Source organism: Haliotis rubra, unplaced genomic scaffold (genome assembly GCF_003918875.1).
Source record: "Haliotis rubra isolate DU_JTF1 unplaced genomic scaffold, ASM391887v1 Scf98, whole genome shotgun sequence".
Classification (NCBI taxonomy): domain Eukaryota; kingdom Metazoa; phylum Mollusca; class Gastropoda; order Lepetellida; family Haliotidae; genus Haliotis; species Haliotis rubra.
This window is the reverse complement of record NW_025767723.1, coordinates 620,193-635,681: the sequence shown is the minus strand read 5'-3', so window position 1 is coordinate 635,681 and position 15,489 is coordinate 620,193. Positions and strand designations below refer to the sequence as shown.

General features: G+C 38.4%; 1 protein-coding gene across 1 annotated transcript in view; it reads left to right on the top strand.

The window, feature by feature from the left end:
* LOC124265473 (dystrophin-like) overlaps positions 1-15,489 on the top strand; it is a 199,136-nt gene that overhangs the window by 16,016 nt on the left and 167,631 nt on the right. Inside the window, 7 exon segments of the mRNA XM_046700270.1 lie at positions 5,784-5,925; positions 7,217-7,392; positions 7,877-8,021; positions 9,203-9,352; positions 9,935-10,126; positions 10,633-10,852; positions 11,402-11,568. Coding sequence (XP_046556226.1) covers positions 5,830-5,925; positions 7,217-7,392; positions 7,877-8,021; positions 9,203-9,352; positions 9,935-10,126; positions 10,633-10,852; positions 11,402-11,568 — 1,146 coding nt within the window. The 5' untranslated portion in view covers positions 5,784-5,829.

Here is a 15,489-nt window from a genome sequence, read left to right as displayed (position 1 = left end):
CATCAGTATCATGAGGTCACAGGGGGTTTGGGGTTCACTTATCATGGTAGAAGCCAGGATTCTATTCCTTCATGTGTTCTCTGTGTTTAAATAAGACCATTTCTGGTCACGATACTGGAATATTGCTGAAAGCTATGGAAAAACACACTCACTGACTTAAGAGGGGCGATTGCAGTAATTAGAGTAAATACGGTAATGGTAATGGGCGTATTGCATACCCACTGCTGTGTGGTGTATATCATGTTACTCTGCTTAAATGATAATGTTTGTAACTAATGGAATGCTTCAGTTCATGGTCAGCATTGTCATCCGCAATTATTGTTAAGCAGAAATAAACTGGTTGTTTGTTCACCAGTATGGGGGCGGTGGCGTAGCCTAGTGGTTAAAGCGTTGGCTCGTCACGCCGAAGACCCGGGTTCGATTCCCCACATGGGTACAATGTGTGAAGCCCATTTCTGGTGTCCCCCGCCATGAAATTGCTGGAATATTGCTAAAAGCGGCGTAAAACTAAACTCAGTCAGTCAGGCAGTCTAAAATACCAAGTACTGACAGACCCAATGGGGCTTCTGTGTTGACATCATACCCAGCAAGCTGTGTTGGTCATATAAGGCGACCAAATGGAATCAGTGGTCAGACATGGTGCTTGGCTGATTGCCGGTCATCGTACCCTGATGGCAAGGGATGATGTTCATGCCATCAGTCACTGGATTGTCTGCTCAGATTCTGTTATCTGCAGTCCATGGTCACATGGCTGGGAGTGGCATTAAACAACAAGCCAACAAAGTTTTTTAGAATTTCAGCAGTAATTTTATAGAGTACACATTCTAGTATGTCCTGGATGTTTTAATATTGTTTATATTATTACTGGAATACACTTCATGACAATCAAACAAACAGCATGAATGTAAACAGGGGTATAGTTCGTTAGTCTGGTGGAATATAAACAAGGATATAGTTTGTTAGTCTGGTGAAATATAAACAGGGGTATAGTTTGTTAGTCTGGTGGAATATAAACAGGGGTAAAGTTCGTTAGTTTGGTGGAATATAAACAGGGGTATAGTTTGTTAGTCTGGTGAAATATAAACATGGGTATAGTTTGTTAGTCTGGTGGAATATAAACTAGGATATAGTTTGTTAGTCTGGTGGAATATAAACAGGGGTATAGTCCGTCAGTCTGATGGAATATAAACAGGGGTATAGTTCATTAGTCTAGCGGAATATAAACAGGGGTATAGTTCGCTAGTCTGGTGGAATATAAACATGGGTATAGTTCGTCAGTCTGATGGAATATAAACAGGGGTATAGTTCGTTAGTCTAGCGGAATATAAACAGGGGTATAGTTCGTTAGTCTAGCGGAATATAAACAGGGGTATAGTTTGTTAGTCTAGCGGAATATAAACAGGGGTATAGTTCGTTAGTCTAGTGGAATATAAACGGGTATAGTTCGTTAGTCTGGTGGAATATAAACAGAGGTATAGTTCGTTAGTCTGGTGGTTGACGTACCTCACCTTTCAAGGGTCCATGTCAACAACATGACTGGAATGTTACTTAGAGTCAAACTAGCTACACTCACTCAAGGATGAAACATTTGCTCATTACACCTGAGGCCTGGGTTTGATTCTGACATGATTATAAGTCATCTGAAGAATTCTAATTGTGGTTAGAATCTTGTAACATATGTATGTTTATGTCAGGAATAGATGTGACATATGTTTTGTTATGTCACGACAAAGCTGGGATTAGGTTACCTGACTAAATGCACTTGTTGACCTCCTCCCCTGTCAGTGTGATGGACAGGTGACAACCCAGCTGGGTGAAATGTACAACAGCGTACATTCAGTCTTGTCAATCAGTGGGTGTCCTCCATGGTGTATGTGAGGTAAATAGCTTGTATGTGACAAAATGTTCCTGTATCAACATCCTACAATATGATTTACATGGCAGTTTCACTCATACATTAACAACGTACAATAACAGCGTACAATAACAACATACATTAACAACATACAATAACAGCATACAACAACAGCATACAATAACAACATACAATAACAACATACATTAACAGCGTACAACAACAGCATACATTAACAACATACATTAACGTACAATAAGAGCATACAATAACAGTGTACAATAACAATGTACAATAACAGCATACAATAACAACATACATTAACATACAATAACAGCGTAGAATAACACCATACAATAACAGCGTACAATAACAATGTACAATAACAGCATACAATAACAGCGTAGGATAACAACATACAATAACAGTGTACAATAACAATGCACAATAACAGCGTACAATAGCAACATACAATCAATAACAATGTACAATAACAGCATACAATAACAACTTACAATAACAGCGTAGAATAACAACATACAATAACAGCGTACAATAACAGCATACAATAACAATCTACAATAACAGCATACAATAACAACACAGTAACAACATACAATAACGACATACAATAACAACATACAATAACTGCGTACAATAACAGCATACAATAACAACATACGCTAACAGCATACATTAACAAAATACAATAACAACATACAATAACAACATACATTAACGTACAATAAGAGCATACAATAACAGTGTACAATAACAATGTACAATAACAGCACACAATAACAACATACATTAGCATACAATAACAGCGTAGAATAACACCATACAATAACAGCGTACAATAACAACATACAATAACAATGTACAATAACAGCATACAATAACAGCGTAGGATAACAACATACAATAACAGCGTACAATAACAACATACAATAACAACATACAATGACAACATACAATAACAGCGTACAATAACAGCATACAATAACAACATACAATAACAGCATACAACAACATACAATAACAGCATACAATAACAGCGTACAATAACAACATACAATGACAACATACAATAACAGCATACAATAACAGCATACAATAACAACATACATTAACCCATTCAACACCGCAGGCTGAATAATCGGCCACAACGTTATGAGTCCCCAGACACCGGAGGCCGATTAATCGGCCAGGCAGTAGTCACGTCAAAATGAGAAATAATTTTAGGAACCTACCTGACTTTTGATTCATATACCAAATCTATCACATTTCACAATGTCTGAAAACACTTATTAAATTTCAATTTATCATATATTATCAGCAGAATTAAAATTATAAACTATTTTTCGCAATGTTATTGAAAACAACGATTCTCGGACACATGCTTCGGCAGCGGGTCCACAATAACATTGTCAAAGAGCAAAGTAACGATGTTTCGAGGAAATTATTAAATATATTGAATAAACTAATGAATAAAATCAACAACAGCATTCATAAAAGTTGTCAAACGTACATATAAAATTACTATTTCCATCTTTTTGTGCGATCATGTAATGCAAGTCAAGTCACTGACAAGTGACATCTCGCTCTCGCCGCCTCAATCTTCACGCTCGGACCACGATGTTTAATGCGAAAATACATACATGAAGCATTTTTGTCACAGGTCATAACCTAGCGCGATCGTCCAATAAGTTCCATAATTTACATTATAGGTAGCGATTTCTTGCTTAATATGTTCAGAATAGCATTATTTTACCCAAAACTTTTGTCCAAATCTAAAGTTTTTCGTTTACGAGGGACGGTATCCATTGCCGTAATATGATTGGCTGCCTTAGGTCACGTGTCTGATTTTGACCAATCACGACCCTTATAGCAGACTGTGGCGAAAAAGCGTCATTAGAAACCAATCTTTATCCAATAAAATCGCTTCTTACAACTGTGAAAATACTCTTGGCAAGGGTACAGTGATATTGTTGATGTTCAGAGCTTTTCGAGCGATGCCCGGCATCAAAGCGATTTGCGGCGCATGTTATTCATCTGAAGCGAAAGCGGAGGTATTTTCCGTTGTTATGTCATTTTACCGCCCGGAAAGCCACAGATATCGGAAATAGGCGACCATACATATTGTTTAAGAAATCTTTTATAATAATTTTCTGATTACGTAAAATGAAAATATAAAAGGAAAAGGCACGGGTATGTTATGACATGTCACAAATGGAAAAAATCGCCATAGTTTTTGCTGGTTTCGTGGTTTATCTGGATGTTATAAATGTAAGCTTACATTTTCATTCAAATATAAATTTATTTAAGTTGTAGTTGTATTATTTGAATAATATTAAAAATAAACTTCATATTTATCAACAGTAGGATTAGATCTTTTAAATGGTGTATGGGATGTAGTAGCAAAAACGTTTTACAAGCTTATAATTTCCTTCATAAACATAGGCTTCATCTATGACCTCAGAGTCTCTGGGAACTCGGTGTCATGGCAGTAAATGCCTCTGGTTGACTGGTGTTGAAAGAGTTAACAACATACAATAACAGCATACAATAACAACATACAATAACAGCATACAATAACAGCGGACATTAACAATGTACAATAACAACATGCAATGACAATATACAATAACAGCATACAATAACTGCATACAATGACAACATACAATGACAGCATACAATAACAGCATACAATAACTGCATACATTACCAACATACAATAACATACAATTTGAGTCATTTATCACCCATATATATATAGCACCCATATCAGCTTGGATATTGGTGAAATTCAAACCATGCTTGCTTCATGCTGATTGTGAATTCAAGTTCCATTGTTTTCACTGCTTAAGTTGCCCTTATTGATCCCATGTCATGTTAAGGCATTGTCGCAAAAAAATCAAAGATGACATCATCCATGACTTGACAGTCGATTCATCTATTGGTGACAGATATTCGCTAATCCCTGGCAGGTCGTAAGTCAGTCTTACAGTACAATCATTTCAAAGTCGGTTATTTGGAATAGTTTGTTTGATTGTTTGTTTGTTGTTTACTGCTGCAGTCAGCAACACGCACAACACTGGACAGCGGTATATACCTGGATGTACAACTGCTGTTTAGTGATGATACCTGGAGTCACTGAGACCAGAAAACACATAAGAATAGGGACATTCACTCATCCAGACTCCTATAATTGCTAGTTGGTAGTTATATAATTAGGTGCAGAATGTGTGTCTTGATCACATCAAAGTTCCCCACAATGTGGCTCAAATTTGAACCCTCTTATTTGTGGCATGGACAAAATGAGTCCAGTTAGTGCTGATTGTTGAGTAAATCAGTCTTCCTCACTCACAAAGGAGGATATTTATCATGACTGTAGATTTCAAAAGTGACTTTGAGTGTTAATGCCAGTTTCAGCTGAAACGGCAACAGCATATTTTGTTCCCGGCAGACTTTGCCCAGACAGTGCAAGGGAGGTAACTCTAATTGCGCTAACTGGTTAATGGCATCAAAGGAACAACAAGATGTCTGCTTCCAGTTAGCTGAACAGACTGTAGGCCTTGATGTTTAGTTGATTTCAGATCTGTCACTGCTTGGAGTTAGAACTTGAGTTAAATGTTTTTAAACAGTGTGCTAACTACAATAGTTACTGGTGTGTCATGCAGGGTGACATATTGTAAATACTGACACCAGTTGTTTATGGAATGTTATCAACCAGTACCCAATATTACATTGTAACTTATTTGTTCATCTTCTTTGCATTCCAAGCTCTATGTGTCACTTGTGGACTTGGTTGTTACAGAATATATTCCCTGATGTCTGGTGTTTACAACACTATACTTCACCCTAATGTTCTTGAAGTGATTGTGTATTTCTGCATGTAATTAACCATAAATGATGGCTCTTTCAGCCGGTGGAACAAGGCCATGGAGCAGTGACGCCAGTTCCACACTGACATGAAGGATATGGCAGTATGGTTAGACACCGCTGAGACCAAACTGGCCGACGCCAAGCAGACTGACGATATACAGGCCAGTGACAGAGTGTTCACTGTAAGTAAACAGACTCATTTTCAGTTTGGTTATTTTGGTTTGGGTGGGGAATGTAGCCTTATGGTAAAAGCGTTTGCTTGTCATGCAGAAGGCCTGTGTTTGATTCCCCACATGGATACTGTATGTGAAGCCATTTTTGGTGTTGATATTACTGGAATATTGTTCAAAAAGCGGCATAAAACTAGACTCACTCACTCACACATTCACCTTGTGTTCACTGTGGTTCTGCCTTTATTGAGATTCTTGCAATTCCATTGGTTACTTCATACATGTGACAAAGTAGTTTTGATGAGGACCTCAAAATCAAGACACTGACCTTGAATATTGACTCGCCACTTGATCAGTATTGACCAGTCATGTGAAGATTATTGACGTTCATCTGCTAGGAAGGAACATGGTGTCCGGCTGTATTGTTCCACAAGTCACACCAGAAATTTGTGAAAATGTCTATCCAAATCTAATGTTGATATCATGTGTGCTGTCAGTAGCCCAGCAACTGAACAGTGTAGCACCATGGTGCCTCCCCATGAGAACCCTGCCATCTGTACACATTGTAGTACATAGTGCTGGCAGACAGGTACTTGGTAAACAGTTTTCACTTCTCCACACAAGGTCAGAGATATACAGGGAAAGTAATGAATGGTTTTATGAATCATGTATTAAAGGAGCAATCCTTACTATGAAATCAGTATGAAGTTTCTCAGGTTTTATCTACACAGTTTTACAGATATGATGTTGTTTTGTTGATCCTACTGACCATTAAATAGTTTGATAATACCAATAATACAGGGTTTTTATTAGACTGAAACAGAAATTTTCCAAGTATGAATAGGTGGGGTTTTTTGTCAGCTACCAATCCAAATGAGACTTTAAATGATTAAATTAATCCAGTACAAAGCATTTTTTTTCCTTTCCTAACCTATGGACCAACTCCAAATCTGTAAACTACTAGGCTGGCCTGAGATGTAATGAGATTGAGAGTTCTTATACTACAAGTGATCCTGCACAGTCTCCCCTTGTTAGCATTTTGAAAATGTTTACTGCTTGAATCTCTGGTCTGACTTGGGCTCCTTTTCAATTTAAATGGGTTTATTATTTGTTACAATCAAAATTATATATTCAGAGACTATTCTTTTCCACTCACAAAGATGAAGTTACTTGAAGGTTTGATGACATCCGGGTCCACCATGTTGTTTACTTGAGGTTAGAACCCTGTTCACTCACCTGCCCTACATCCTGACTGTACTACTGGATCCTAGCATCAAAGACATGTTAATATTTCTTCATTTAGGAACTGGAGAATAGTGTGCGTGTCCAGCAAGGCACAGTCAACAGTATGAACGCTGCCGGCAATGAGATCATCCGACAATCAGCAGTACCTGATGCTGACCGACTCCGTGACAAGCTGGCCGCCATCAACCAGCGATGGAGGGTTGTTTCCACAGACGTCACCGAGAGACATGATCGGTGGGTTACTGAGCTAACACAAACTAACTCTGTCCATGATCATCACAAAAACCACTCCATGATCATCAGAAATATCTGCTCAAAGCTGAGTTCATTGTTGATTAAAACAACCCAACATTCTTGCAGATTAACTTGTCTGTGACAAGTTGTTGAGAAATGTTTTGATGAACGATAACGATTAAACATGTCAGTGAGTATGAGACTGTTGAACATGCAGAGGAAGCAATTGTGTGTGTCTAAAATCTAGCAGTTTTTTCACAAAGCGCTTGACCAAAATGAACTGCAGACTGTTTGGATTTGATGAATACCCCTGATCTGAAGTCTGACTTTCCTTATGATAATTCTTATGTTAAAGCTTAAAATTTTCAGTTACTTTGGTTCCAATTATTTGTCAGCAGCTTGAAGTGACTCACAATGTCCACTGACAGGCTGCTTGTGTGAGCTGTAGGTGCTGTATCTGACATGTGTGTTGTTGTTTAACCAGGATTGATGAAGGAAGCGTGAAGACAAGCGAGTTCACTGATGACATGGATGAACTATTCTTCTGGATCGATGAGACCGAGAATATTCTGTCCTCCACCATCCGCCCTGACGAGGAGTACCTCGAGGACCTTCTAGAGAAGGTCAAGGTGAGATTTAAAAGCTGAATTTTTTTCAGCAGTATCATGTGGGATTTCCTGGAGAATACCATTTTCAATTCCTTTCTCACATGATCCATGTGTATGTTGTGGTCTGATTGTGCTGATCTTTGTTCAAGTAACGGACCAGAAGCATGTGTCTGATCAGGCCATATCATAAAATCATTCACAAAACAAAATTCAGATGCTATTGCTAGGGATTGGGGGCTAGTCTAAGATACCCCAGTTCCCTTAAGCCTTAGTCTACAGTTCCCTGAACAAATTTACTTCCTTCGGACATGCCTGAAATCTATTCTTGAGAGTTTGTTACACAGATTTAGACTGATTACATTTCTTAGTTTACCCGTGCACTTATGATTCACCAAAGGCGTAATAATTTAGCTAAAATGTTTGGCAAAGTGGCGTTAACATATGTTATATTTGGGATTACACTTTCTCAGTAAAGTACAGATTCTAGTACTTTTTTTTTGTGTGTGTTTTTTGGGGTTTGAGTCCCATCAGGATTCGAACTCCACACCCTCAGAGTCAGGCACCTAATCGCCAGCACACAAAGTCAGACGCCCTAGACCGCTCAGCCACCGCGGCTTCCACAAAAAATGGAAGTCGGACAACTGGTAGTCTAGACTGCGGACTTTGTGTACCCCTCTGATAAGTGTTATCCCAGATGGGACTCAACCCCAAAAAACAAACAAACAAAAAGTACTAGAATCTGTACTTTACTGAGAAAGTGTAATCCCAAATATAACATGTGTTACATTTGACCACTTTCTAAAATGGCATTGTGTATTTCATAGCTTTCGGCCATGGGAGCCGTGCCAATTAACACTTATCAGAGGGGTACACAAAGTCCGTAGTCTAGACTACCAGTTGTCCGACTTCCATTTTTTGTGGAAGCCGCGGTGGCTGAGCGGTCTAGGCGTCTGACTTTGTGTGCTGGCAATTAGGTGCCTGACTCTGAGGGTGTGGGTTCGAATCCCAGATGGGACTCAACCCCCCCAAAAAAACAAAAAAAAGTGCTAGAATCTGTACTTTACTTAGAAAGTGTAATCCCAAATATAACATATGTTACATTTGACCACTTTCTAAAATGGCATTGTGTATTTCAAAGTGGCGCTAAGCCAAACTCACTCACTCACACACTCAAACACTGAAACTGTTGCTTCTGTTGTCAGGATCGTGAAGACGACATCGGACCTCGACAACAGAGTCTGGATGCCGTTAACAGAAACGGGATCAAGATGTTGAAGACGGAATCTCTGTCCAATCAGGATTCTGAGAATATCCAGAAGGATCTACAGAACCTCAACAGTCGATGGAAGAAGGTAGATAACCATGGTGTATTGCACATTAAGTAGCATTAAACTCACCAGAGTTGGATTGGGTTAGTGAATCAGGGGAGGTAACTACAACCAGGATTTTTTCGTCCATGTTATATGTTATGGGAATTCAGAAGTACAATGATGGCTTCATTGAAGAAACTCATGCCTGGAAGTCTTCGACAGTTGCTTGTGAATGTTGATGTCTTTTATATAATTTTAAACCCAGTAAAATATTTTGATGTTTTTCAACCTTTGGATGAGTCAGTGGACAAGCACTAATAAGTTTATGACATACATGGAGAGAACACACAGTTATCATTGTACTTGTTTATAAAGCTCTGTAGATTGGTTTTCTGGTACTGGTTCAGCTGGCTGTAATTTACTTCGGAGACATTTTATGATAGCTTCAATCGTTCAAAATGCATTTCATGATAACTTCTCAGGCATCAAGCACATTAAACTTGTCTATTAAAATTAGGGTTGACTAAGAAGCAGCTTCTAGACATTTGTCAAGTTCTGAGTTTGAGATAAGCTGCATATTTGTGTTAAAATGTGCAAAATATAAGCTTGGTTGTTTGTCAACAGGTAATCAAGGATGTTCCCGACAAGATCCATGAGATCGAGAGCTACCTGCGGCGCCTCCGACTGTATGAGGCGGAGACATGTCAGCTGCAGTCATGGATGACAGAGACCAAGACACTTCTGGAGACCCAGTCCGGCCCTATCTCATCAGCTACATCTGCAGACGGCAACGACTCCGTCATAGTAGACCCTGAGGTAGGTCATGCTCCATAGTGCTAGGTTCCAATTAAAATGAGAGGTAACAGAAACAGTGAGACTAACTCAAATCTGAAAGTCTGTTTCTCTCTAAATTGGATTGTTTGGTAAATTCACGGGAACTTGCAACAAACATTGGTTATTTGAAAGATTAATGTCAGGAACAACATGAGGCTTTTAGTATATATTGTGAGGAGGACAGGGTAGACTTATGTACTTATACCAATTAATTATTTCAAAGTGACATTTTTCTACCTTTATGTAGCATGTGCTTAATAAGGATGCAACTATCTGTACATTTAGAGATACTAACAAAATCCCATTGAGTTTCATGAAACTTCCATTATGAGAACCTACATTAACATGCCTGTAAAACCATAATTGAAACTTAATCTTATAGAAGAAATGAAATGCTTTTAATATTTTACGGATGTTTTATATAATTTCATCAGTTTGTTAACATCCAATGTAAATGTTGACACTTGGTTACCAATTCTCATTGCCAGACAACGAAGGCTGCGATACAGAATCGGCAGGTGAACGTGGACAACGTGAACCGCATGTACCACCAGTACGTGGAGGAGTGTGTTGAGCAGGGCGGCGACATGCCCTCCAACATCCAGACACAGATGAACAAACTCAACTCCGACTGGGAGGACATTCGCAACCTCGCTGACAACCTCAAAACCCGCCAGGAGGCTATGGTGGAAGAGATTTTCACCCAAGGTGAGAAGGCCAACACTACACAGTTCATAAGGTGCAGACTGAGAACTGGCTTGAAGGACACAGCGATATACACAGGCACACACATACAGACAGACAGACACTCACACTCAAAGGTACAAACACACAGGCGCACACATACACTCACACAAAGACACAGATGCACATCCATGCACACACACACTTATGCAAGGATAGAAACCTTTCAAAATGTCCCACTAGATGACAGGACCAGTGAGTGGCCTCACTTGACAATAATTAGTGGTCCTGTCTGTACTTCACTGGTCAAAAGTAACATTTGTAGATTTATTTAACTATCAATACAAAATTCACTGGCCACCTGCAAACTTATCATTTAGTGGTCCTGATGAATGTTTACTAGCCAGGGACCACAGAACCAGCGTAAATTTCACACACTGCAAATGCAATAATACATGAATCAACTTCAAAGCCAACTTCAGCTCATCTGACTTAATTGCTGTTTATTATTTCATAACAAAAGGTAACCCTTGATAATGTTACACTGTTCTCGATGACTGATATTTTCTTCAGTGAAAGTGATCCAAGCGGAGAAGCAACAATCGTCGGCGTGGCCGGACTTTGACAGGTCTGTGGGGGAGCTGCGAGACTGGCTGACAGTTCTAGAACGGATGTTGAAGACGCAGAAGGTGACGGTTGGAGACATCAAGGACATCGAGCAGATCATCAGCAGAGAGAAGGTGAGAAGACAAGCTGTTTGTTTGTGTAATACTCAAATAATCATGGCAGCACTGCATGTTGATGGCATGGTTAAAAGCACCTTGATGGCATCATGTACACATATATCAGCTTTACTGAGGACCATGTAGTCCCAGGTCCTTCCTGTGATTCTAGTGGGTGAATGATATATCGATGCGTCTGTGTGCAGTTGGATAGAAAGACTCATTATCATGAAAATGTCAATTCATCAGATTTGGTCTAATTTGGCCAGGATCCATTCCACAAAGCAGTTTTAGTACAATAATATTATTTACTGCTGCATGTTAACACAGCCTTACAGCAGTTGTCGTACTGAGGTTACTTTGTTGAATGGGGCCCAGATTGGTTCAGAGCTCAACAATTGCCCATGTGTAGAGTTACCTCCCTTGGTGTGGCAACCAGTGTCAACGTACAGTTCTTAAAGTTGTCCGTTGTATTTCACAGAAAAATCATGTGCTTGTACCGACTGCATGACTGCATGTATCTCATTCACTCTCTGAATGCTTTCCTTTCCTCTGACCTGTTTGCATACTTTGAAACAACCTCTCCATGTCTATCACTTTCTTCCACTTGAACATAATGACAGCTTCTACCTATATATATATACAAGCCTCATATTTATACATATATATGCACAACTTCATCCAATGAGCTCTGGAATATAAGGAACATAAACAAACAAAAATTCAAATTTGCCATTTGCTTGTCAGAAGGTATTATAGAACTAATTGTTATAGTCTGTGGTGACTTTGTGTGATGGTAATTATACCTTCAAATTCCATTTTGCTCTATATAAACTTGCTGTCAAGGGAACATGGTATTCCATATTTTACATATATAGTATGTACTTATTATGTTTATTGAATCAGAAAATATAGATATAGGAACTTCTTTCATTAAGAATCTTTTGTTTGTTTGAATGGCAAATTCTCTTAAAGGTGCAGCCAATAACTGATTCATTTCAGGTTTCCTTCAAAATATTATTGCAAGGTATTAATATCGATTTGTGTCTGCTGTACATCAATGTCTTTTAAACAGGTAAATTTGGAGTTATTAACAAAAAGCACATTTAAAAGTGTTCATGTGTTCTTTAAAATTAATCCATACATGTACTTACTTTACTGCAACTGAAATGACTTTTCCAATTAGGAATGCTTAGGACATGTAATCTGTAGCTCATTGGATGAAATAAAAAATCATTTGGGGAATATTGTGAAATGGAATTCTCATTGCATGGAATTCTGGGCAAAGGAAAAAATGTACACTGATAAGATTTGGATGATTCTGTTTGGAAACATTAATATCTTGAGATTTTCTCCAGTGAATCCTTAGTAAGATGTAAATATTGTGTAGCATTATGGCCAAGTTAAAAGAAATTTTGTTTATGTAAAATCCTGTTTTAAAACTTTTTCTTGATTGTGTTTTCTAGTCTTAATTTTCTGTTTTGTTCATATTTGAAAAATTCTGTATATTATTGAAGTTCTGTTAAAGTTTTTCTCTTGTTCCGTTATTAATGTAAAATCTAACTCAAGTATGCTTCAGCACCTCTCTGCAGAGTTACATGTGGGCGAAAATCAATAAACTTCAAATGCTTTTTGTGATATTTGATATTTCAAATTATCATAACCGTCAATCCAGACATGAGATATACAGAGTGAATTCTCCTCGGAGCAGTTCTCCTTTGAATTCATAAACTGCTGACGATTGGAAAAGTTTCAATTTCTTTTCCTTATCTCAGTCTGTTCACAATTACTTTTTGTGAGTTGACAATTTGAAATTTTGGATATTCACTTTGTGGTAAGAAAGGAAACATGTTGAAGATTTTAGACGTTCTGGAATTAAAAGTTTGCTGGAAAGTTGAAAACTTATTCAGGCCCAGACATATCACTTTCTACATACGTAGATGTGATAGGAGACCTGCAGAGAGCTTCGCTAGCTGCTAACGCCTAACATCTATTTGTTTACCGTTTCCAGAATACATGTGGGTTGAGCACGGACATAGACTCTGTGCATGGTCTCAGTGTTGTAGATATAGACGCACTACAAGTCATGGTCGTAGATATCAGTGCCCTATTGCTACATCTGAAGGTGTGTTACCTCCCCTGATTGTCCTCTGACCCTGTCTTGTTTCATCATATGCGTCTGTCTCTCTCGCTTCTCTACAGTGTTCAACAATTGTGTTTTGGAAGTTTGAAAATATTTTAGATTTATTTAATTTTATGGACATTACTGTTAAGATAATTTTTCAGAGGGGAAATTTAAAAAAAAATAAGTTTTGAATATTGAGTTTATTTTATGCTGACAGATTTATGATTGAATCAGTTTTTAGACTGCAGCTGTACTGGTGTGATGTGTAGCTGTACAAGTGGGTTAGTGTAACTGTGGAGGTGTTAAACATACCTGTACAGGTGTATGGAGTGAGTGAGTTTAGTTACAGCACACTCAGCAATCATTTCCAGCTATATGGCGGTGGTCTGTCAATAATTGAGTCTGGACCAGACAATCCAGTGATCAAAAGCGTGAGCATCGATCTACGCAATTGGGATACGATGACATGTGTCAACCCAGTCGGCGAGTCTGACCACCTGATTCCGTTAGTCGCCTCTTACGACAAGCATGGGTTACTGAAGATTAATTCTTTCCTGGATCTTTACGGGTCTGTACAGGTGCATGAGATTGGCAGTACAGGTGTTGAAGGTAACAACAGATGTTTAAGTACGTTAGTACATGTGTTGAGTGCAGCAGTACATGTATTAAGTGCAGAAGTACAGTACATCTGTTAGTGGGGCAGTCGGGTGTTAAATGTTGTAGTACAGGTGTGACGATGTAACAGTACAGGTGTTGAATGCAGTATAACAGGTGTTAGAGACAGATTGAGGTCTGACTGAGCTAACACTTGCATGATCACTAACCATTGCTTGCTGCCTATGTAGTCATGCTTGAGAGACAATATTCTGCATTCTGAACTTACAAGATCTGGATGGATTGATTTATACATGTGGCGTCCTCAGGAGGGAAGATTTGTTTGAAAAGAAGCTGATTAATTTCAGTGTAACATGTTATTTTGTGTAGAATGACATTATTGTCACAGATATTTGCATATTTGACATCTAAAGAAATCAAAGAACGTATTAATAATTTACTGATCTTCCTAGAACTCCTGACGACATCACATGTGGAAACAAATATAGCTTGTTTTGAAATCGATATTCCTCAAATATGTTCAGAAACACTTAATTCTTTCATGTCACTGTAGTTAAATTCTCATGCCATGACAGATTAACTGTAGCTATAAGTTGTTAATCATCAGTTGTTAAGATTAACTATAGCAATATAAAACTTGCTGGGTCCTTAACTTTTGAGTAATATCTGAACGTATTTGCTTGTATTACTTTCATATAGTTTGTTTATCATTTGGAATGGTATTTTTCATCAGTATGTATCGTGATTCTGCAAAGTAAATCCCTGCTTGATGCTGCCTCCTCTTTCCGCCCTGGAACGCTTGCTGCAGACAGTTCTAGCACTATGTTTACATCCCAGTGAATCATCTGGGCTTGAAGTCAGGTGCTATAAATGTTTTGAGGAAGTGGTCCATGGTTTATCCTGTGTGTGGAATATGGCCATTACAACCATCATGTTCATCATCAGTGATGTCAGCGTTGTGGGTTATCTCCCTTTGGTTGACAATATGGTTGCACCTTCCTTCATTCACTGCACTTGACCATAGTGTTGTATTCATGTTTTAATGGACAGTGTTAATGCTCACCAGGATTCATTGTCCAAGTGAGTTTATGGCTTGGCATATTGTTCGTCTGTTCATGAATGTCTTCCCTCGATAAAAAAAAACAAAACAAACACAGAAGGTGTGAGTGTGTTTTGTATTTGAAAAGCAAGATAGTGTC